Genomic DNA, 24,096 nt, shown 5'->3' with positions numbered 1-24,096 from the left:
GGTGTTGAACAGTTTCGTTCAGCTTAAGACCATGATCAGAGAATGGGAATGAATTCAGAGGTGAGGGTATGGACATTGTGGCTTCAGTCTTCCTGATTAATTGGAGGAAATTGCAGGTCATCCAGGATTGGATGTCAGGCAAGCAGTATGACAACACAGACTGTGGAGGGGTCGAGAGAGATCATGGAAAGATCATGGATGTCTTTAGCATACATATAGAAAAGACTTGTGCAATTTGGCGCCATTTCTTCAGACATCATCATCATCATCATCATGAGGGAGTGAAGTAAAGTTCCTCAGTGGACTCCAGAGGCAAAGTAAAGTTCCTCAGTGGCCCCCGGAGGTAACGATATGAGGACTGAAAGAGAAGACATCGATAGGTAAGATTAGAACTCAGCAAGGGCTAAACACTGAGCTGGACAATGAAGGAGATACCTTACAAGAGGATGGTGTGGGCGATCATGTCAAAGGCTGCAGAGAGGGTGATGCTGGGCTACTGTTTCATGGACCCACAAGGAATCGATGACTTTAGGAGAGGAGTGGATAGAAGAGGAGGAAAAAAGGCTGATGTGAGAAATTGAGCAAGATATGTTGGTGCAGTAAGGAGTGCTTTGTGAGGTTAGGGTTAAGTCGTGTTTAGGCTAGACACAATCTTTAGTTTAAACCTAACCTTGCTGGATACTGGCAATGCATGCCAGTAAATGAAAGGTGCCCCATTGCCTAGTATTGATGTCTGTTACTTGGAGCACAATTCATCAAAAACACACAACTAAAAATACATTATTAAAAATTGAGAATTTGGCTGCTGTTTATTTTTCTGGTTGTCTCCTTGTATCAGTGGTACAGATAGTGTCAGTGCCAGGTGGCAGTGGAACCAATGATCGGTCACTGCCAGGTGGCAGTGGAACCAATGATCTGTCACTGCCAGGTGGCAGTGGAACCAATGATCTGTCACTGCCAGGTAGCAGTGGAACCAATGGCCTGTCAGTGCCACGTGGCAGTGGAACCAATGATCTGTTAGTGCCAGGTAGCAGTGGAACCAATGATCTCACTGCTATTCCTTCTCTCGGCAGAAAGGCATCCCATTTCCCGCTGGACGGTCCAGTCAATTGTCTCTGTAGATGAAGCCTGATTAGCATCCTGGCTTCCTAGTTTGTAAATCCAGTTTTCTTGTGCTATAATGTTTTTTTTTAAACTTTGAAACATGAATGTTGGCAAAGCAATTCTCTTGCCCAATTTGTGCTTCAGTTAAACTTGCACGTGTTACTAAACCATTTCTTTATTCAGGGCCGTGGATGGAAGAAGTTGCACATTGAGCTAAGAGAAATCATGGAGCGGGATCCATTGTCTCAACTATGTGAAAATGAGATGGATTTAATATGGACTCTGCGATATGACTGTCGTGAAAACTTTCCTCAGTCGCTGCCCAAACTGCTGCTCTCGGTAAAATGGAGTAAACACGAAGATGTGGCTCAGGTAAAGCTATTGAACTTGGCCTTTCCCATCAAATGCTAAGAGCTTTTAATCTTTGGGTGTCTGTTATGAAAAGCAGCCATTCCTAATGAGATCTGAAAATGTTGCAGTGAGTTTCTCTTGTCATGTTTCACTGTAATGTGTTGCATTGTATCACTATTTTTAATAGATGTCCATTCACCAGTTTACTGCAACTGGCCACATCTATCCCGTGGCCCCTCCAACCACCGCTATGTTGGAAGTGTGAGAATGGAATGCACTGTGCTATTGTCTTTTATCAAACAAAGAGTTTGTGGGATGGGACATGATGCTTTACTCCCATGTGCTGCAAACAAGCCAACATTATTCATGATGAGAATATTTTCATGGGAAAGGAAACCCACAAATATATTTTTATGACATAAAAACAGCTTTACAGTATATTAAGTGCTTGGTCTGCTTATGAAAGAAAGAACTTGCATTCATATTGCACCATTTACATCCTCAGGCCGCCCTAAATCGCTTCACAGTCAATGAAATAGTCGCTGCTGTAATGTAAGCAAACATGGCAGCCAATTTGCATACCTGAAACTTCCAACAAACAGCGGTGCGATAAATGGCCAGTGAATCTGTTTTGGTAGTGTAGGTTGAGGGATAAATGTTGACCAGGACACCGGGGGAACTCGCCTACTCTTCTTCGAATAGTCCCATGATGTCCTTACATCCATCTGAAAGGGCAGTTGGAGCCTCGATTTAACATCTCGTCCAAAAGGCGGCACCTCCGCATGTTTTCTCATTGGAAAAATTACCATGGCTGTTCCAGCATTGCTAAAATGCTGGAAATGTTAAAGTGCTTTTGGAGAAGGGCTCCAGAAAATTGCTTGCTACCAGTAAAATACAAATGGTTTTTGCCATTGGACCATTGTTCTTACTATTTTTTGAACAATATCCACAACTTTTCCCTGCACTCTTCAGAAATGTATTTAAAAAAAACTCACCAATCTACTTTTTCTGTCACTTTAAAAAAATATATATTTGTGCTACCTCATTTTTAATGGACTTCTAACCATTAACTTCATGTCTTACTCCAGTACTCCATTGAGACCTGGGTCTTAGCAAGTCCCTCAAACAGGCTCTACAAGTACAATCATCACAGGACTGCAGGAACCATCACTGATAAAAATGTGCTTTTTAAATAAAATGCATTTCGTCTTGAATGTTTCTCCAAGATAAAACTGCATTGCCCTGGGGTCCTCCTTCCTCCTTGTCACTTTGTCATTTGGCTAGCAAACCAAAAGTGACAATAACAGGAAACTACTGTGTAAAATGTTTTACTCTAAGATACTGCAGCTTCAGATCACTAAGACGATTACTTACTAAATTTTAAAGGGCACCTTTCCAGTGACTTTTCTTTCTAATAAAAGTTTTACAATTTGTTAGCTTCCCTGTCTTCGATCTCTGTCACTGATTTTTTAACGTCTTACCATCCTATTTATTAATTTTAAAGCTATTTGGTGCAAGCTGCCCATATGGATTATTACGCTGAATAACGTCGCACTTTGAAGTGCCTCTTTCTGCTGATGGCCTAAAGCAGGCATTGCAAAGTTGATTCCCGGTTTGAGAGCATCTGCAGACAGAATCTTTGCATCCATTTTCCAACATACCGTACAATACTAGAATATATTGAATTATTTAGTTTTCTGACTGGTTAGCCTGTTGGCTTTTGGGTAACAGAAGTTCACTTTCCGAGTGAATGACTTGTGTTTACTTGGATACATAGGCACAAGGTTTTTGCCTCGGTTCTGCATATATTTCGCCACCAGTGCTACATTATCAAACGGCTGAGAATATCAGTGTGCAAATTAGTCAGCATCTGGCTTTGCAATTTTTCTTTTCCCCTCTCTGTTAGTTTCCTCCCCTCTCCTGAAGCAGTTGATTCCTTGTTGAGGTAAAGTTCCACCTCTCCCAAATGGCTTTTGCTCCTCTTTATTCAGGTATCTGGATGATGAATGCCAGCTGAGCTGATCCTTTCCTCATAAGGGGATAAGGGGTTACGGGGAAGTGGAGCTGAGTCTATGATCAGATCAGCCATGATCTTATTGAATGGCGGAGCAGGCTCGAGGGGCCGTATGGCCTACTCCTGTTCCTATTTCTTATTATGTTCCTCAGTCGACATTCACAAACGCACACATTTAGTGGGGTGATTAGATAGCATTCGGGAGCGGAAACTCTGGCTGATTTTTTTTTTTCTAATCTTAGGGGCACTAAGACCAATTGTGGGGCCTCTACTGCCCCTGTATTGAGATCAGCCGACTCAACACAACCCGCTGAATCAAACCAGGGGCTTTCCTGGCATTAAACTAACTGATCTATGTTTGCAACTTTGAAATCCGTTCAGATCACTCAAGAGTAGATAGATTGGGCAAGCCTTTGATTTCTGCTCGGCACCGCCCATTGGCACAGATTTTTTTTTGCAACAGTAAATCCAATTTTAGATTAACTATTCCGTGGTACTCAAACCTACACATTGCCAAGCTAAAGGTAATAGAAACAAGTGTAGCCAGTCAGCCCCTTGACCCTGTTCCACCATTTAATTAGATTATGGCTATCTACCTCAACTCCATTTTACCCGCCTTTGATTCATATTCTTTGATACCCTTATCTAATAAAAATCTGTCAATCTCTGTCCTGAAAATGTCAATTAACCTAGCCTCCACAGTCTTTTGGGGGAGAGAATTCCACATTTCCACTACCCTTTGTGTGGAAAAGGTATTTTCTGGTTCCACGCCTGAACGGCTGAGCTGTCATTTTTCAATTGTGCCCCCTTATTCTGGATTCCCCCACCAGTAGAAATAGTTTCTCTGCATCTACTCTATGGAATCTTATTATTTTAAACACTTCAATTAATCACCTTTCAACCTTTTAAACTCCAGTAAATACAATCCTGTCCTCATAATTTAAAGTGTTATAAAGATAATTCTTTATCTAAACATAAAATGCTGGAAACACGCAACTGGTCAATCGGCAGCTGTGCAGAGGACAGACAGCTATTTCAGAGGCATGCCCTTCTTCAAAACTGAAGATAAGTTTGGGACAGGCATATTATTATCCGAACATTGTCCCACTGAGCAATGGTCGAAGATCTACAGCTGTCCTTGGGCGAGAATAATCAGCCAGAGTGCCTACTTTCTCTGTTCACCCCTGCTGAAGCATGCACGCATGTACACCAAGTGAGGGCAGGACTGGACTCGGCTCTGGTGCCCTTCCTGGGTTAATAGCCCCCTTAGAGTCACTCTGGATGCTCTCATAATATAATGTCCATGAGGTACCGGATGGCTTCCCATTGGAACTGCAACTCCGTAAGGAGTCCCAACACCTTCAGTGAGAGGAGGAGGAGGATAGTGCAGAAAATTAGTGATTGGCAAGGGAGGTGGGATCTGTATTTTTTTAAGAAAAATGAACTTCCTGTCACAGGGTGGAACGGAAGGCATGCACCGGCCCTCGGTAGTTGCTGTGCTCGTGAGCTCTGCACTCTGGCTGCCTCACTTGTAAGCTTCAGTAGCCTGCAGTGCACTCCATAGCTGAAAGACATTTCCATTGGCCTAACCCAAGCTGTATTTCAGAATCTGGTCCAGTGAAAGCTGCATGAGATGCTGTAGGGCTTGAATTGACAGCTGGAAAGTTACTAATGCTGGCCGGTGTCCCAAATCAGATGATCCGAGTTAATTGGCTTGCAGAAAAATTGCTGGTGGAAAAATATGAGGAGTAATCGCCTGGCACTCTTACCATTGCGTTTGTCAAGGGGCAGGAACTTTTTGGTCTTTTATTCTTGCCAGGCACATTCCAGAATTAAACTGGTCACCAGCTGTCTGCGCTCATCACAGATAAGAGTTTAAAAAAAAAATCAGCTCAAGTAATTGGAATGTTAGTCGCTTATATTGAGAGAAATTACTTTTCTAAATACAATTCTCAGCGTGGAACTGAACCATGGTCCCAGTTTTGATCTCTGCCGTGTGCGGTCTTAGCTGGTCTAAAAGGCGCAGAATGTCATGATTGTACTCGGCACCCTTGGGCTAAGGGAGGACAAAAAACACTCAGGATTCCCATTCTGATTGCTGTCCAGTGGTTTCCGTCAGAAGGTGTGGAGGGCAAATGTTCTGATTCCACGGGCGGGAGGAATCGATGTGAGGCCCGACCAATTATCATGGTTGGACCTCATTAGAATAATTTCAGCAAGCTGTCCGTGCTGGATGAGCACTGGCAGGCCGCTCACCGACTGCGGGGCCGGGAGAAGTGAGCAGTGGTGATCAGGAGCCAAGCCCAAAAATGGAACCTGAAGACCGGGGTAATGGAGGGACCAGGAGTGGGTGGGATGATTATTGAATGCTCTTCCTGGCCCGACAATGGCCACAACATTTCAATTTGCGGTTCCGGAGTTGCTGCAGCGATCCCTTTAAGGACAGCCGATTAACCCGCTCAGCTCTCAGTTCCACCGGGCAAATCACCAAAATTGCATTGGGGTCCCGCGTATGGCGCAGAATCCCGATTGGCATCTTGTAAAGAGGCTGCTCACCTGTTTCCTGCCCTGCTTCGAAATCGTGGCAGGCCTCCTTTCAGCAGAAACAGGCCGGTCCATACTCACGGCGATGTTCGCCCTGTACCACCCTGTACCCGCCTGTAACTGGGAACGAAAATTGACCCTTGTGTGGGGACAGGGATATATGGAGTTTGTTTCAAGTTATGATCAGATTTCAGAAACTCTGAATACGATTGAGGCATACTTGAAGTAATTTCCATACAGTGTGAAAGCTGTAGGCCAGAAACTGCTTTGCGATGTTTAATGTTACTGTGCTAAAAACAGCAACATTAAACTTGAAAAAAGCCCATTCAACCCATGTCTGAGTCTGAATGCCCAGATCACACAGGGCTCCTCAGTAATGTTTGCCTGAGAATAATCCAGTCAGTATGGATTTTAAAGTGCAGTGTAAACTGCTGGAAGCCTCGCTAGAAGAGCTGCAGGCTGGCAGGCGTGAGATGTTTTCCAGCAGGCTCTGAAATTCTGCGTGAAATGGAATAACTCTCTTCCCATATGTTGAGCCAGGCGGTCCAACCAGTGCCCATCGAAAGCAACAGAAAGCCCTGAAACTCTTGTACTCTATTTATGTTATGGAGCCACATTAAAGAGCACTTTGAGCAGGTTTTTACTATCCTGCCACCTGTTTATCCTGTAGGAATATTTGCCTTATAAAAGGGAGGGATGATGTAACTACATTGGCCAAACATAAGGCAACTGTGCTGTTGGTGGCCAAAGTGGTCATTCTTCAAATGTCAGTGTCGACCTTGTAGCAGGGTACTCAGCAGTGGACAATATCACTGCCAAGTCCAATCCTGTTAACTCTCAACATCACAATCTGCACCTCCTGGCAGGAGGCCCTGCATAGTGTTTAGAGTGGGGACCCTGAAAGAGGCTCCCTTCCGAACTAAGGACACACTAGAGATCAAACTTCGATCAAAAGCATATACATCTCTCTGCCATGCTGGCCAGTGCATTTACCCAGTGGGCCCTTGGGTTGGGGGCAGTGGGGGAATTGGCCATCTCAACAATGTTCAGCACATGGCCACATAAAGCATGAGGAGGGAGAAATTCAATTTATAGCTACCCATTTTGCACCCATAAAACAGGTGTTAGGACTCTGAATTTTGTGTCATGATCTGTCCCACCTGATCTGGGCCAGAAATGCACTAGACACCATATTGGCTCGAAGGTCATTAGCATTAGGCTCCTTAAATATGCAAGTTCGGTTCTTCACTGGTTTTAGGTATAAATGGGTGGAGCTTCCACTGCACATACTCCGTCAAGTTGTGCCAGGTCTTGAATGGCTTAACTTGGTCCTTAAAGGAGCTGCTGGAGGCCATTCAAAAAAGGCCCAAGAAGTTTTCAGTTTTTACTTTTGTGGGCTCAGCAGAAGCAAGCCCCCCCACGCTCCCCATACCCAGACCTAACCTGAGAGCTGACCAATCTCCAGCTCTCTTCAACCAGTGAGCTATAATGGGGCACCTGTTTGTTATTCATAGCTCGCTGGCAGCATTTAAATTAGGCCCAAAGCCAAATATAACTTGAGTCTCAGACGGGCACAAGTGGCCACATGAAGCAGTCACTCTGCTGACTTCACAGCTAATGTGTGGTCCTTTGGGAATTCTTATAATTAAGGCCACATCAAGGCAGGTACCATTGAAAAGTAACTTCAGCTACAGTGGGGCAGATGTGTGAGGATTATAGGCAGGCTGGTTACCATCTTTGGACACTTCACTTGGCCTCGCAGCAGTTAATGCCAAGTGCATTTGGGATTCATTTTCTGACTCTAAATCTTGCAGTTGTCCAAGATGGTAAGTTTAATTTTGAAGTAAAATTATTTTTTGTTTTTGTTTATGGCAGCGGATGGAATTTGAATTTGTTAGATAATTTGGCTATTACTTGCTATCATAAGTGATATATTGTCAGTAAACTGGTTAATTATAATATATTTATATAGAGAAATTAAGGTGCAAGCCCATTTTCTGCGGCACATTACCATATAATATAACAAGTGATTCATACTGAAAACTGGACAAAGCTAAATTAAAAACGGCTGTCTGCAAAATGACTCTGGCTTAACAAGTTTATACAATCTGTGGATGAACCATACTGATCAGGGAAGTTTCAAAGATCGATCCCTCGACAGGGCTGAGTTAGCTGTCAGCTGGGGTGCTATTAATTAGGGCACTACATCCTACATCAGTAGCTCTGGGTTAATGGGAATATAAGTCAGGGTTCCACTCTGGATTACTGAGCAACAACTCCTGCTGGACAGGTGTATGTGTGAGTATCGAGAAGGCCTGAATCTGGCTTGGCTATGATAGCACCTGTTGTTGAATAGTACGCTGACATTCTATAATAGGGTTCATGAATAATGGCCACCCGGGTAAGGTACTGGAGGGCAGTGAAAATGTGTGGAACCATCCACGACACGGGGTCAATGCTTTTGGGAGGGGGGTTTGGGTGAGGAGAGGGTATAAGAGAAATCTGGCTAGTGGGACAGCCTTTTATACAAGAAAAAAACTACAGGAGATGCCCAAAAAGAAGGATCCTAAAAAGAATGCGTTTGTATATAAATCAGTCTGGCCTGCAGAGCCCAGTACTGGAATACTGTCTTGTTTTAACTCTTCTTGAGAAATGGACTGTTGAAAATGTTTTGATTCAGTGAGCTGTTCACAGTGAATGTCCTATACCTTTTAGCAACATGAAAATGTGACATATCAGTCATTGGTCCCTTGCATGACGAGACCGGGGAATTAGTAATGGGAACATGGAGATGGCAGAAACTATGAACAAATATTTTATATCAGTCTTTACGGTAAAGGATACAAACAATATCCCAACAGTGGATAGTCAAGAGGCTATAGGGGAGGGGAGGAACTTAACACAATCACAATCACTAAGGAGTGGTACTCAGTAAGATAATGGGACTAAAGGCAGATCAATCCCCTGGACCTGATGGCTTGCATCCTTCGGTCTTAAGAGAAGTAGCAGCAGGGATAGTGGATGCATTGGTTGTAATTTACCAAAATTCCCTGGATTCTGGGGAGGTCCCAGCAGACTGGAAAACTGCAAATGTAATGCCCCTATTTAAAAAAGGAGGCAGACAAAAAGCAGGAAACTATAGACCAGTTAGCCTAACATCTGTGGTTGGGAAAATGTTGGAGTCCATTATTAAAGAAGCAATAGCAGGACATTTGGAAAAGCAAAATTCGGTCAGGCACAGTCAGCATGGATTTATGAAGGGGAACTCATGTTTGACAAATTTGCTGGAGTTCTTTAAGGATGTAACGAACAGAGTGAGTAAAGGGAAACCAGTGGATGTGGTGTATTTGGACTTCCAGAAGGCATTTGACAAGGTGCCACATAAAAGGTTACTGCACAAGATAAAAGTTCAAGGGGTTAGGGGTAATATTTTAGCATGGATAGAGGATTGATTAACTAACAGAAAACAGAGAGTTGGATTAAATGGTTTATTCTCTGGTTGGCAATCAGTAAGGGATGCCGCAGGGATCAGTGCTGGGACCTCAACTATTACAATCTATATTAACGACTTGTTATTATAGTTGGGAGGTGCGTCGCTGAGGCGTGAGTCCGGGGTCGGCGAGAGGCATATAAAGGCTGCAAGTTCAGCAGTCGGGAGGTGTGTCGCTGAGGCGTGAGTCCGGGGTCGGCGAGAGGCCTATAAAGGCCGCGAGTTCAGCAATCGGGAGGTGTGTCGCTGAGGCGTGAGTCCGGGGTCGGCGAGAGGCATATAAAGGCCGCGAGTTCAGCAGTCGGGAGCTGCGTCGCTGAGGCGTGAGTCCGGGGTCGGAGAGAGGCCTATAGAGGCCGCGAGTTCAGCAGTCGGGAGGTGTGTCGCTGAGGCGTGAGTCCGGGGTCGGAGAGAGGCCTATAAAGGCCGCGAGTTCAGCAGTCGGGAGGTGCGTCGCTGAGGCGTGAGTCCGGGGTCGGGGAGAGGCCTATAAAGGCCGTGAGTACAGCAGTCGGGAGGTGCGTCGCTGAGGCGTGAGTCCGGGGTCGGAGAGAGGCCTATAAAGGCCCAGCTTGTGAAGCTACAGGGAGAAGGCAAAAAAGAAGTAGAAAGAAACAGAAAGATGACGTCACAGCCAAGGGGGTATAGAAACATAGAAACATAGAAAATAGGTGCAGGAGTAGGCCATTCGGTCCTTCGAGCCTGCACCGCCATTCAATGAGTTCATGGCTGAACATGCAACTTCAGTACCCCATTCCTGCTTTCTCGCCATACCCCTTGATCCCCCTAGTAGTAAGGACTACATCTAACTCCTTTTTGAATATATTTAGTGAATTGGCCTCAACAATTTTTTGTGGGAGAGAATTCCACAGGTTCACCATTCTCTGGGTGAAGAAGTTTCTCCTCATCTCGGTCCTAACTGGCCTTAGACTGTGACCTCTGGTTCTGGACTTCCCCAACATTGGGAACATTCTTCCTGCATCTAACCTGTCTAAACCCGTCAGAATTTTAAACGTTTCTATGAGATCCCCTCTCATTCTTCTGAACTCCAGTGAATACAAGCCCAGTTGATCCAGTCTTTCTTGATATGTCAGTTCCGCCATCCCGGGAATCAGTCTGGTGAACCTTCGCTGCACTCCCTCAATAGCAAGAATGTCCTTCCTCAAGTTAGGAGACCAAAACTGTACACAATACTCCAGGTGTGGCCTCACCAAGGCCCTGTACAACTGTAGTAACACCTCCCTGCCCCTGTACTCAAATCCCCTTGCTATGAAGGCCAACATGCCATTTGCTTTCTTCACCGCCTGCTGTACCTGCATGCCAACCTTCAATGACTGATGTACCATGACACCCAGGTCTCGTTGCACCTCCCCTTTTCCTAATCTGTCACCATTCAGATAATAGTCTGTCTCTCTGTTTTTACCACCAAAGTGGATAACCTCACATAAGTGATTGGCTGGTGATTGGTGAGTAGTTTTTCTTTTTTCTCTTCTATAACAGTGAGTAAACTTTAGCATTGTTGTTGCCAATTTAAGTGTATCTAAGTCATGGCAGGAGAGTTTGGTCACGTGATATGCTCCTCCTGTACCATGTGGGAACTCAGGGACACTTCCGGTGTCCCTGACGGCTACGTGTGCGGGAAGTGTATCCGCCTCCAGTTCCTGACGGTCCGCGTTGCGGAATTGGAGCTGAGGGTGGATTTACTCTGGAGCATCCACGATGCTGAGAATGACATGAGTAGCACATGTAGCGAGTTGGTCTTACCGCAGGTGAAGGGTCCACAGCCAGATAGGGAATGCAAGACCAGCAGGAAGAGCAGTGCAAGGAAGGTAGTGCAGGGGTCCCCTGCGGTCATCCCCCTGCAAAAGAGATAAACCACTTTGAGTACTGTTGAGGGGGATGACTCATCGGGGAGGGCAGCAGCAGCCAAGTTCATGGCACCGTGGCTGGCTCTGCTGCACAGGAGGGCAGGAAAACGAGTGGGAGAGCGATAGTGATAGGGGATTCAATGGTAAGGGGAATAGATAGGTGTTTCTGCGGCCGCAACCGAGACTCCAGGATGGCATGTTGCCTCCTTGGTGCAAGGGTCAAGGATGTCTCGGAGCGGGTGCAAGACATTCTGAAAAGGGAGGGTGAACAGCCACTTGTCGTGGTGCACATTGCTACCAACAATATCGGTAAAAAAAGGGATGAGGTCCTACGAGACGAATTTAAGGAGCTAGGAGCTAAATTAAAACGTAGGACCTCAAAAGTAGTAATCTCGGGATTGCTACCAGTGCCACGAGCTCGTCAGAGTAGGGATCACAGGATAGCTCAGATGAATACGTGGCTTGAGCAGTGGTGCAGCAGAGAGGGATTCAAATTCCTGGGGCATTGGAACCAGTTCTCGGGGGAGGTGGGACCAGTACAAACCGGACGGTCTGCACCTGAGCAGGACCGGAACCAATGTCCTTGGGGGAGTGTTTGCTAGTGCGGTTGGGGAGGAGTTAAACTAATATGGCAGGGGGATGGGAACCAATGCAGGGAGACAGAGGGAAATAAAATGGAGACAAAAGCAAAAGACAGAAAGGAGATGAGTAAAAGTGGAGGGCAGAGAAACCCAAGGCAAAAAACAAAAAGGGCCACTGTAGGGCAAAATTCTCAAGGGTCAAAGTGTAATAAAAAGGCAAGCATGAAAGCTCGGTGCCTCAATGCAAGGAGTATTCGGAACCCAGGAGAGGACTCTGAGCTAGTTAGAGTGGGTGAGAGCTCAGATGAACAGGACCCCAAGAAAGAATGCAAAAGGCAGGAGGCAACAGAGCAGAGTAGCACTGGGGTAAGTGTAAACCACAAGGTGATAGGAAGGGACAATATGTATGAATATAAAGGGGCTGCAGGAGGGGTCAAAACTAAAAATCATGGTTTAAAAACTAGTATTAAAAGACTCTACCTGAACGCACGCAGCATTCGAAATAAAGTAAATGAGCTGACGGCACAAATCATTACAAATGGGTATGATTTGGTGGCCATTACAGAAACGTGGTTGCAGGGGGGCCAAGACTGGGAATTAAACATACAGGGGTATCTGACAATTCGGAAGGATAGACAAGAAGGGAAAGGAGATGGGGTAGCTCTGCTAATAAAGGATGATATCAGGGCAGTTGAGAGAGACGATATTGGCTCTAATGAACAAAATGTTGAATCATTGTGGGTGGAGATTAGAGATAGTAAGGGGAAAAAGTCACTGGTGGGCTTAGTTTATAGGCCCCCAAATAATAACTTCACGGTGGGGCGGGCAATAATCAACGGAATAATGGAGGCATGTGAAAAAGGAACGGCAGTAATCATGGGGATTTTAACCTACATATCGATTGGTCAAATTAAATCGCACGGGGTAGCCTGAAGGAGGAATTCATAGAATGCATACGGGATTGTTTCTTAGAACGGTATGTTACAGAACCTACAAAGGAGCAAGCTATCTTCGGTCTGGTCCTGTGTAATCAGACAGAAATAATAAACGATCTCCTAGTAAAAGATCCTCTCGGAATGAGTGATCACAGTATGGTTGAATTTGTAATACAGATTGAGGGTGAGGAAGTAGTGTCTCAAACGAGCGTACTATACTTAAACAAAGGGGACTACAGTGGGATGAGGGCAGAGTTGACTAAAGTAGACTGGAAACACAGACTAAACGGTGGCACAATTGAGGAACAGTGGAGGACTTTTAAGGAGCTCTTTCATAGTGCTCAACAAAAATATATTCCAATGAAAAAGAAGGGCGGTAAGAGAAGGGATAACCAGCCGTAGATAACCAAGGAAATAAAGGAGAGTATCAAATTAAAAAACAATGCGTATAAGGTGGCCAAGGTTAGTGGGAAACTAGAAGATTGGGAAAATTTTAAACGACAGCAAAGAATGACTAAGAAAGCAATAAAGAAAGGAAAGATAGATTACGAAAGTAAACTTGCGCAAAACATAAAAACAGATAGTAAAAGCTTTTACCGATATATAAAACGGAAGAGAGTGACTAAAGTAAATGTTGGTCCCTTAGAAGATGAGAAGGGGGATTTAATAATGGGAAATGTGGAAATGGCTGAGACCTTAAACAACTATTTTGCTTCGGTCTTCACAGTGGAAGACACAAAAACCATGCCAAAAATTGCTGGTCACGGGAATGTGGGAAGGGAGGACCTTGAGATAATCACTATCACTAGGGGGGTAGTGCTGGACAGGCTAATGGGACTCAAGGTAGACAAGTCCCCTGGTCCTGATGAAATGCATCCCAGGGTATTAAAAGAGATGGCGGAAATTGTAGCAGATGCATTCGTTATAATCTACCAAAATCCTCTGGACTCTGGGGAGGTACCAGCGGATTGGAAAGCAGCTAATGTAACGCCTCTGTTTAAAAAAGGGGGCAGACAAAAGGCAGGTAACTATAGGCCGGTTAGTTTAACATCTGTAGTGGGGAAAATGCTTGAAACTATCATTAAGGAAGAAATAGCGGGACATCTAGATAGGAATAGTGCAATCAAGCAGACGGAACATGGATTCATGAAGGGGAAATTATGTTTAACTCATTTACTGGAATTCTTTGAGGATATAACGAGCATGGTGGATAGAGTTGTACCGATGGATGTGGTGTATTTAGATTTCCAAAAGGCATTCGATAAGGTGCCACACAAAAGGTTACTGCAGAAGATAAAGGTACGCAGAGACAGTGAAAATGTATTAGCATGGATAGAGAATTGGCTGGCTAACAGAAAGCAGAGAGTCGGGATAAATGGGTCCTTTTCGGGTTGGAAATCGGTGGTTAGTGGTGTGCCACAGGGATCGGTGCTGGGACCACAACTGTTTACAATATACATAGATGACCTGGCAGAGGGGACAGAGTGTAGTGTAACAAAATTTGCAGATGACACAAAGATTAGTGGGAAAGCGGGTTGTGTAAAGGACAAAGAAAGGCTGCAAAGAGATTTGGATAGGTTAAGCGAATGGGCTAAGGTTTGGCAGATGGAATACATTGTCGGAAAGTGTGAGGTCATCCACCTTGGGGGAAAAAAACCAGTAAAAGGGAATATTATTTGAATGGGGAGAAATTACAACATGCTGCAGTGCAGAGGGACCTGGGGTGCCTTGTGCATGAATCCAAAAAGTTAGTTTGCAGGTGCAGCAGTTAATCAGGAAGGCGAATGGAATGTTGGCCTTCATTGCGAGAGGGATGGAGTACAAAAGCAGGGAGGTCCTTCTGCAACTGTATAGGGTATTGGTGAGGCCGCACCTGGAGTACTGTGTGCAGTTTTGGTCACCTTACTTAAGGAAGGATATACTAGCTTTGGAGCGGGTACAGAGATGATTCACGAGGCTGATTCCGGAGATGAGGGGTTTACCTTATGATGATAGATTGAGTAGACTGGGTCTTTACTCGTTGGAGTTCAGAAGGATGAGGGGTGATCTTATAGAAACATTTAAAATAATGAAAGGGATAGACAAGATAGAGGCAGAGAGGTTGTTTCCACTGGTCGGGGAGACTAGAACTAGGGGGCACAGCCTCAAAATACGGGGGAGCCAATTTAAAACCGAGTTGAGAAGGAATTTCTTCTCCAAGAGGGTTGTGAATCTGTGGAATTCTCTGCCCTGGGAAGCAGTTGAGGCTAGCTCATTGAATGTATTCAAATCACAGATAGATTTTTAACCAATAAGGGAATTAAGGGTTACGGGGAGCGAGCGGGTAAGTGGAGCTGAGTCCACGGCCAGATCAGCCATGATCTTGTTGAATGGCGGAGCAGGCTCGAGGGGCTAGATAGCCTACTCCTGTTCCTAATTCTTCCGTTCTTATGTTCTTATGTTCTGAGTGTAAAGTAGCCAAGTTTGCTGATGATACAAAGATGGGAGGAAAAGCAATGCGCGAGGAGGACACACACAATCTCCAAAAGGACATAGACAGGCTAAGTTAGTGGGCAAAAATTTGGCAGATGGGGTATAATGTTGGAAAGTGTGAGGTCATGCACTTTGGCAGAAAAAAATCAAAGAGCATGTTATTATTTAAAGGGTGAAAAATTTCAAAGTGCTGCAGTACAGTCAGACCTGGGGGTACTTGTGCATGAAACACAAAAGGTTAGTATGCAGGTACAGCAAGTGATCAGGAAGGCCAATGGAATCTTGGCCTTTATTGCAAAGGGGATGGAGTATAAAAGCTGGGAAGTCTTGTTGCAGATATACAGGGTATTGGTGAGGCCACACCTGGAATACTGAATATAGTTTTGGTTTCCATATTTACAAAAGGACATACTTGCTTTGGAGGCAGTTCAGATACGGTTCACTCGGTTGATTCCGGAGATGAGGGGATTGACTTATGAGGAAAGGTTGAGTAGGTTGTGCCACTACTCATTGGAATTCAGAAGAATAAGAGGTGATCTTATCGAAACGTATAAGATTATGAGGGGGCTTGACAAGCTGGATGCAGAGAGGATGTTTCCGCTGATAGGGGAGACGAGAACTAGAGGGCATAATCTTAGAATAAGGGGCCGCCCATTTAAAATGGAGGTGAGGAGAAATTTATTCTCTCAGAGGGTTGTGAATCTGTGGAATTCGCTGCCTCCGAGCTGTAGAAGTTGGGCATTGAATAAATTTCAGACAGAGATCGACAGCTTCTTAACCGATAAGGGGTTTTGGGGAGCGGGCAGGGAAGTGGACCTGTGTCCATGATCGGATCAGCCACGATCGTATTAAATGGCGGAGCAGGCTCGAGGGGCGGTATGGCCTAATCCTGCTCCTATTTCTTATATTCTTATGTATGCTTTGAGAGTAATAAAAAAGGGCTGTATTTAATATGTTGGGAGGGAAAGGGAACGAGAGACTGGAATATATTGTTAGTGGATGTTCTCCAGTTTCACTGGTCAGCAGACTTCCAGATAAGGAGCTGGCCCCAGCAGATTAGGTAACCTGTGCAAAATCTCTGGGGTAGAGGAGAACAATTACTCAGTAGATGGGGGCTGCTACTCTGGGAAGAACAGGAGCTGGTACAGCCGCAGGGACAGTGTAATCCAACACGGAAGCATATTGTAGAGCTGCATAACTGCGAGTAATTAACAGAGAAAATAAGAGCGTTTCGACCTTCTCATTTTGTTTATATATTGCATGCCATCCATTAATGAACTGAACCAGTTTCTCCTGAGAAGGACTAATCAGTATTGTGAGGCTACATGAAACCCCCGTGTGAGGGTGTAACGGAATGTGAACTGCTACAGTTCGTTGCATAACCATGTAAACCCCAGTATTGCATTCACAGAACTTGCAGACCTGGATTCATCTGTGCCTTTAAGCATCTTTCTTGTAATTTTAGAACAAATTACCTCAAGCAGTGTGTCCCAAATACATTAGTAAGCAAGTAGCTCGATTTGAACATTAACTTTTAATCTTTTACTCTCCACAACCCCCAACCATTGCTAAGTTCTTGATAAAAATCCATGCTTCCCGGACAGGGCTTGTAGCAGGTCTAAAGTGACAAATTTGATCCAGCTGCAGTAATATACACTGACCTGCTGTCAAAACACCCCTCCTGCTGACCTTTTGACCTCTGATTGCCATTGCCAGGTACCCACCCTGGTCGCTGTGTTCATTGGCTTGTGCTTCCCATCTGAAAAAAATGACCAGAGAAATATAAACAAACTACCCAGTATTTTTGGAATTTCTCTGACTACTTTTAAAGGCCTGGTTTCTTCTGAACTCAGTGGAATGATCCATGGCTGAATTTTCAGACCGAAGAATTACATTTTTTTTCTGATTATACATCAAACTAGAAAAGAAACTTAATGCATTGTTTCTCTTGCAATTAAAATGTTTTAAACAGTGGAGGTAATAGGATTGTTGGAATTCCGAGTGATTTGTCTGTTACCTGAATTCCCTTTTGAATGAAACTTCTTTTGAACATGTGCGTTGAGTGGCAGTCCATTCCAGTGTTGAACTATTCGGTCAGTTCAAAGGTGCCTGATTTCAGATGTGACCCATACCTGGTATTGGACTCTGCTCTTGGAATATTGTGGCATTTCTTTGCTGGGCTCCTGAATGACTGGCAGTCACACGTCAGTGGAGCACTATTTCCCTCTCTTTTCTCCCCCCCCCCCTCCCTCCCTCTTTTCTTCACCCCCCAAATAATCATTGAAAATTAACGACCCTTGCATAAGCAACTACTGGCACGCAAATTTTCAAATAAATTAATGTAAAGCTGACTTTAAAATCCCACATTGACTTTGAGACCTGTGAAGTTTGTTGCAAATAATCTTTTTCAAATGTTCTTATTTCCCTCCCTTCACACCCCTCTTCAATATTCTCTTGAAGGGGTTCACTGATGTGGGCGTACAATTGCATGCACCAGTCACCCTCTGGTACCTTACCTGTGAGCCTAAACAACAACAACTTGTGTTTATATAAGGCTGGATTTTTAGCTTTTGAGATTTTGGGGTGGTAATGATGGCGGGGCGGTACTGATACTGCCTGGAAATTGTTTCGCCCTCGTCTGCAAAATTCGGCAGAAAATGAGGTTCCATGATCGGAGGCACAAAATCAGGCATTATACAATTAAGTTTTTATACCCAGCCGAAAATCATTATTGTTCCGTGCCCTGGAACATAACGTTTTATATTGAATGGTTTTATTTTGTTACTTTGTTCCAGTAAAATTTATGATTCATCCTTTGCCATTGGTGTCTTGTGCATCATTCCAACGTTCACCGGAGATGTGCCTTTCTGGGGGCACATAGCATGTCCAGTGTTAGCTCATCCCTCAGTTTCCTCCATTTAGGAGAGCCGGTCCATTATGAGCTGGCGACGTACGACTCTTGATCCGGCAGCATCTCCACGCTGCCTCCCCCATGGATGGTGGGGCTATCTAATGGGGGCCTCACCAGGTTCCTCTTCATTGTCCTCCTCCTCCTCCTGAGGTGGGCCTAGAATCCCCACTGGCAATGCCTGGCCCCACATGATGGCCAAGTTATGCAACATGCAGCACACCACAATGAATTTGGATACCTGTTGAGGGGAGTATTGAAGGCTGCCTCCAGAGCAGTGCAGGCATCGGACTGCCTGTAGGAGATGGCATATCTCTGTCAGCATTTCCTTTGGGAAGTGCAGCTTTCTCACACACTATTCCTCAGAGAACTGACCGTTGGTGCCTGTAAGTCCGTGGGGGGTAAGCCCTCCTCCCCAGACGTCTTTGGCCTCTCCTCATCCATGGGTCGACATGGCCAAGAGCCCTTCTTTGAGCTTGATGTCACCTGACAATTGTCATGTTTGTAACTGCAATGTAACACCACTGTATTACTGTATACACTCAACTCAGATGCACACCTTGACCACAGTGGATGAACTTGTGGGAGACACGCCATACCTGATCACACAGGTATATAAAGGGAGGTCCCACGCAGGGTCATCACTTCTGGAGTCCTGTAATAAAGAGTTAGAGTCACAGAGTGGCCTTGTCCCTGGAATGTGCTTCATGTGGTTTCATGCTGTAGAGTAAGGATTTTACATTGGCGACGAGAAACGGGAATTCACGACCCACGAGAATGGCCACCGGTAGCACAGAGGAATGGTACTGTGTTGGGGAAGACTGGGACGATTTTGTCGAGAGGCTTCAGCAAAGCTTCGTTACTAAAGACTGGCTGGGGGATGCAGCGGCCGACAAGCGACGGGCTCATCTCCTGACCAGCTGCAGGCCAAAGACTTATGCGCTCATGAAGGACTTACTGGCACCCGAAAAGCCGTCGGACAAAACCTTTGAAGAGCTTAGCAAATTAATCGGGGAGCACCTCAAACCGGCGAGCAGCATACACATGGCTCGACACAGATTCTACACCCACCGACGTCATGAAGGACAGAGCATACTGGACTTTGTAGTGGATCTCCGGCGTTTGGCCAGCCTCTGTAAGTTCACAGACGCCTGCAGGGGGGAGATGCTAAGGGACTTCTTTATCGAGGGTATCGGTCATGCGGGAATTTTTTGCAAGTTAATTGAGACCAAGGACTTGACCTTGGAAGCGGCAGCGTCGTTAGCTCAAACTTTCATGGCGGGGGAGGAAGAAACGAAAATAATTTACGCCCGCAATTCTGCCTCTAACGCGGCGATGGATCAGGGAGTCAACACCATCAATGCTACTCAGAGCCCCGCAGGCAGGCAGGGGCTGTCCGACATTTACCAGGCAGCAATAGACCCCAGAGCAGGACCTCAACAGAGACAATGGCAGGCTGAACAGACATTCATGCCATCACAGTGGACAATGCGGCCCGGGATGGGGCCATTAACACTCACTAATAGGGTACTTAAGAGCAGTCAAAGGGACAGTCAGCGTGGAATTCCTGTCCATAGTCCCTTTGTCCCCAAAAATGGAAACTTTAACTCTTGCTGGAGGTGTGGGGGAAAACACTCAGCCAGATCTTGCAGATTCCAACAGTTTGTCTGCAGAAACTGCAATCTCAGTGGCTATTTAGCTCGAATGTGCAGAAAAACTGCAACCAGACTAATATATATGGCAGATGGACCAGAAGAGGGTTCTGTGAGGCAGGATGACTTTTGGGGCAAATCAATGGACGCCGAGGTTCAGCGGGTCCATGCGGCGAATATTCACAGTTCATACACCAAAACGCCACCAATGATGATGAGGGTTTTGTTGAACGCTATCCCAGTACGCATGGAGCTGGACACTGGAGCCAGCCAGTCACTCATGGGTGTTCAGCAATTTGAGAAGCTATGGCCACTCAAAGCCAGTAAACCCAAATTAGAACATATTGAGACACAATTACGAACTTACACCAAAGAAATCATTCCGGTGCTAGGCAGTGCAATGATGGCTGTCACACACAATGGGTTAGTGAACTGGCTGCCACTCTGGGTTGTCCCGGGCAATGGTCCCGCACTGTTGGGGAGGAGCTGGTTAGCTGAGATGAACTGGAAATGGGGGGATGTTCACGCAATGTCCTCGGTGGAGCGAAGTTCATGCTCACATCAATTCGAGTCACTATTCCAACCGGGCGTCGGGACTTTCAAAGACACTAAAGTAGTGATACACATTACCCCGGATGCCAGGCCCATGCACCACAAAGCCAGATCGGTGCCGTATGTAATGTGGAAAAAAATCGAGAGTGAATTAGACCGGCTGTTGCGAGAGGGCATCATCTCGCCTGTTGAATTCAGCGACTGGGCGAGCCCCATCATTCCCGTTCTAAAAGCGGATGGCTCTGTCAGGATCTGTGGCGACTACAAGGCCACCATCGATCGGGTGTCCCTACAAGACTAATACCCGCTCCCAAGAGCGGAGGACCTCTTCGCCACACTGGCAGGTGGCAAGCTGTTCACCAAGTTGGACCTCACTTCAGCATATATGACCCAGGAACTGGCCGACGAATCCAAACTACTGACCACCATCACCACGCACAAGGGACTGTTTGCGTATAACAGGTGCCCGTTTGGCATTCGATCAGCGGCCGCGATTTTTCAACATAGCATGGAAAGCCTACTTAAATCCATTCCGGGAACGATCGTATTCCAGGACGACATCCTCATCACGGGTCGAGACACCGAGGAACACCTCCACAGCCTGGAGGAGGTGCTATGCCGACTGGACCGGTTAGGCCTGCGAATCAAGAAGGTTAAATGCATGTTCTTAGCTCCCGAGGTTGAGTTTCTGGGCAGGAGGGTTGCTGCAGATGGGATTTGGCCCACCGAATCCAAAACACAGGTGATTCGACGAGCACCCAGGCCCTGCAACACATCAGAGTTGCGTTCATTCCTGGGACTGTTGAACTACTTTGGGAACTTTCTACCGAACTTGAGCACGTTGTTGGAGCCGCTACATGTGCTCCTGCGTAAGGATTGCGATTGGTTTTGGGGGGACTGTCAGAAACGGGCTTTTAATCGGGCGCAAAACCTACTTTGTTCAAACACGTTGTTGACCCTGTACAACCCCTGTAGTTCTGACATGTGATGCATCGTCCTATGGGGTTGGGTGCGTGTTGCAGCAGGGTAATGCTGAGGGTCAACTACAACCTGTGGCTTATGCCTCCAGGTCGCGCGCTCAAGCAGAACGGGGATATGGGATGGTCGAGAAGGAAGCGCTTGCCTGTGTCTATGGTGTAAAAAAAATGCATCAGTACCTCTTTGGTAGGAAGTTTGAATTAGAGACGGACCACAAGCCACTCACATCCCTGTTATCAGACAGCAAGGCCACCAATGCCAACGCATCAGCTCACACTACCGCCAGCGAACGTGCAACAAGAGCAATCAGAAGAATGCACAGTCCCTGAGGTCAGGGCGGAAAATCACCATAGGTGACAGACACTCACGTCAATGTCCAACAAACAGAGCCCCAACTGCGGCGCTCCACGATGGAGCGTAGACCACCTGAAAGACTAAACCTATGATCCCAGTAAGACTTTGGAGGAGGGGGGGGTGGGGAGGTGATGACATGTTTGTAACTACAATGTAACACCACTGTATTACTGTATACACTCAACTTCGATGCACACCTTGACCACGGGGTGAACTTGTGGGAGACACTCCTTACCTGATCACACAGGTATATAAAGGGAGGTCCCACGCAGGGTCATCACTTCTGGAGTCCTGTAATAAAGAGTTAAGGTCACAGAATGGCCTTGTCCCTGGAATGTGTCTCGTGTGGTTTCATGCTGTACAACAATAGCATGCAGCATGATAGGCTATTGAACCAGTAATGCCCCCATTAAATTCTCTCACTGAAGTTGTAAGGACACTGTAATGGCAGATAAAAGTGCCGTTTGCAAGTCGGAGCTTCACGCAGCATGATGTGTGCAACCATTGCAGTCAATGTGAGCTGTGATGTAGGAGCCTCAGCTTTCATTTAAATACACTGCCAATACCGCCTGCTGCACCCTGGGAATGCCTGGTTTTACTGACATTTTCTGGGGCAGGCGTTAAGTGAGACATTAGGGCCAAATTTTGTATCCGCTGCGGTAGCGTAGCATTGCACGATGATTGAAGTCATGATCTCAATGAAGCTCGAAGGCAGGTCAAAGTTTTTGCACCAGCGCAAACCATGAGCCAAATTTGCCAGCCGGGCAATAAAAGCTGGGCGCCCGGCGTTACACATAGAAACACCACTTATGCCCCCCAGCCCTCCGGGCACAAACTGAGGCGCAACCGAGCTGACAATCCATAGTGTCTTTAACGAAGTCCCAAGGCGCTTCATTTAGTGTTATAAGACAAAAATTTGACACCGAGACACACGAGGAGAAATTACGGCAGATGAAGGTAGGTTTTGAGGAGAGTCTTATAGCAGATAGAGAGGTTTAGGGAGAGAATTCCAGAGCTTGGTGCCTAGGCAACTCAAAGCACCGCCACCAATGGTTGTGTGATTATAATCAGGGATGCTCAAGGGGGCAGAATTAGAGGAGTGCAGACATCTTGGGGGTTTGTGGGGCAGGAGGAGATTACAAAGATATGGAGGGGTGAGGTCATGGAGGGATTTGAAAACAAGGATGAGAATTTTGAAATTGAGGCGTTACTTAACCGGGAGCCAATGTAGGTCAGCAAGCACAGTGGTGATGGGTGAACGGGACTTGGTGCAAGTTAGAATATGGGCAACTGAGTTTTGAATTACCTCACATTTACAGAAGGTAAACGTGGGAGGCCAGCCACATAGTCTGCCAACATTTACTGTTTACTATTTGACCGTGGGAGGGCATTAAAAGCCAGCTCACCAGGACATAGACAGGCTAAGTGAGTGGGCAAAAATTTGGCAGATGGAGTATAATGTTGGAAAGTGTGAGGTCATGCACTTTGGCAGAAAAAAAATCAAAGAGCAAGTTATTATTTAAATGGAGAAAGATTGCAAAGTGCTGCAGTACAGCGGGACCTGGGGGTACTTGTGCATGAAACACTAAAGGATAGTATGTAGGTACAGTAAGTGATCAGGAAGGCCAATGGTATCTTGGCCTTTATTGCAAAGGGATGGAGTATAAAAGCAGGAAAGTCTTGCTACAGCTATATAAGGTATTGGTGAGGCCACACCTGGAATACTGCGTGCAGTTTTGGTTTCCATATTTACGAAAGGATATACTTGCTTTGGAGGCAGTTCAGAGAAGATTCACTCGGTTGATTCCGGGGATGAGGGGGTTGACTTATGAGGAAAGGTTGAGTAGGTTGTGCCTCTACTCATTGGAATTCAGAAGAATGAGAGGTAATCTATCGAAACGTACAAGATTATGAGGGGGCTTGACAAGGTGGATGCAGAGAGGATGTTTCCACTGATGGGGGAGACTAGAACTAGAGAGCATGAACTTAGAATAAAGAGCTGTCCATTTAAAACAGAGATGAGGAGAAATTTCTTCTCTCTGAGGGTTGTAAATCTGTGGAATTCACTGCCTCAGAGAGCTGTGGAAGCTGGGACATTGAATAAATTTAAGATGGAAATAGACAGTTTCTTAAACGATAAGGGGTTATGGGGAAAGGGCGGGGAAGTGGAGCTGAGTCCATGATCAGATCAGCCATGATCTTATTGAATGGCGGAGCGGGCTCGAGGGGCCGTATGACCTACTCTTGTTCCTATTTCTTATGTCCAGTGGGAGTCAATGTATAGCTAGCAGCA

General features: G+C 45.8%; 1 protein-coding gene across 1 annotated transcript in view; it reads left to right on the top strand.

Moving 5' to 3' along the window:
- The window catches only part of pik3cb (phosphatidylinositol-4,5-bisphosphate 3-kinase, catalytic subunit beta), a 203,438-nt gene that overhangs the window by 128,638 nt on the left and 50,704 nt on the right, over positions 1-24,096 (top strand). The window contains exon 12 of the mRNA XM_070883608.1: positions 1,288-1,476. Coding sequence (XP_070739709.1) covers positions 1,288-1,476 — 189 coding nt within the window. The remainder of the gene's footprint in view (positions 1-1,287; positions 1,477-24,096) is intronic.

This window comes from Pristiophorus japonicus, chromosome 6 (assembly GCF_044704955.1).
Source record: "Pristiophorus japonicus isolate sPriJap1 chromosome 6, sPriJap1.hap1, whole genome shotgun sequence".
Taxonomy (NCBI): domain Eukaryota; kingdom Metazoa; phylum Chordata; class Chondrichthyes; family Pristiophoridae; genus Pristiophorus; species Pristiophorus japonicus.
This window is presented reverse-complemented; position numbering and strand designations above follow the sequence as displayed.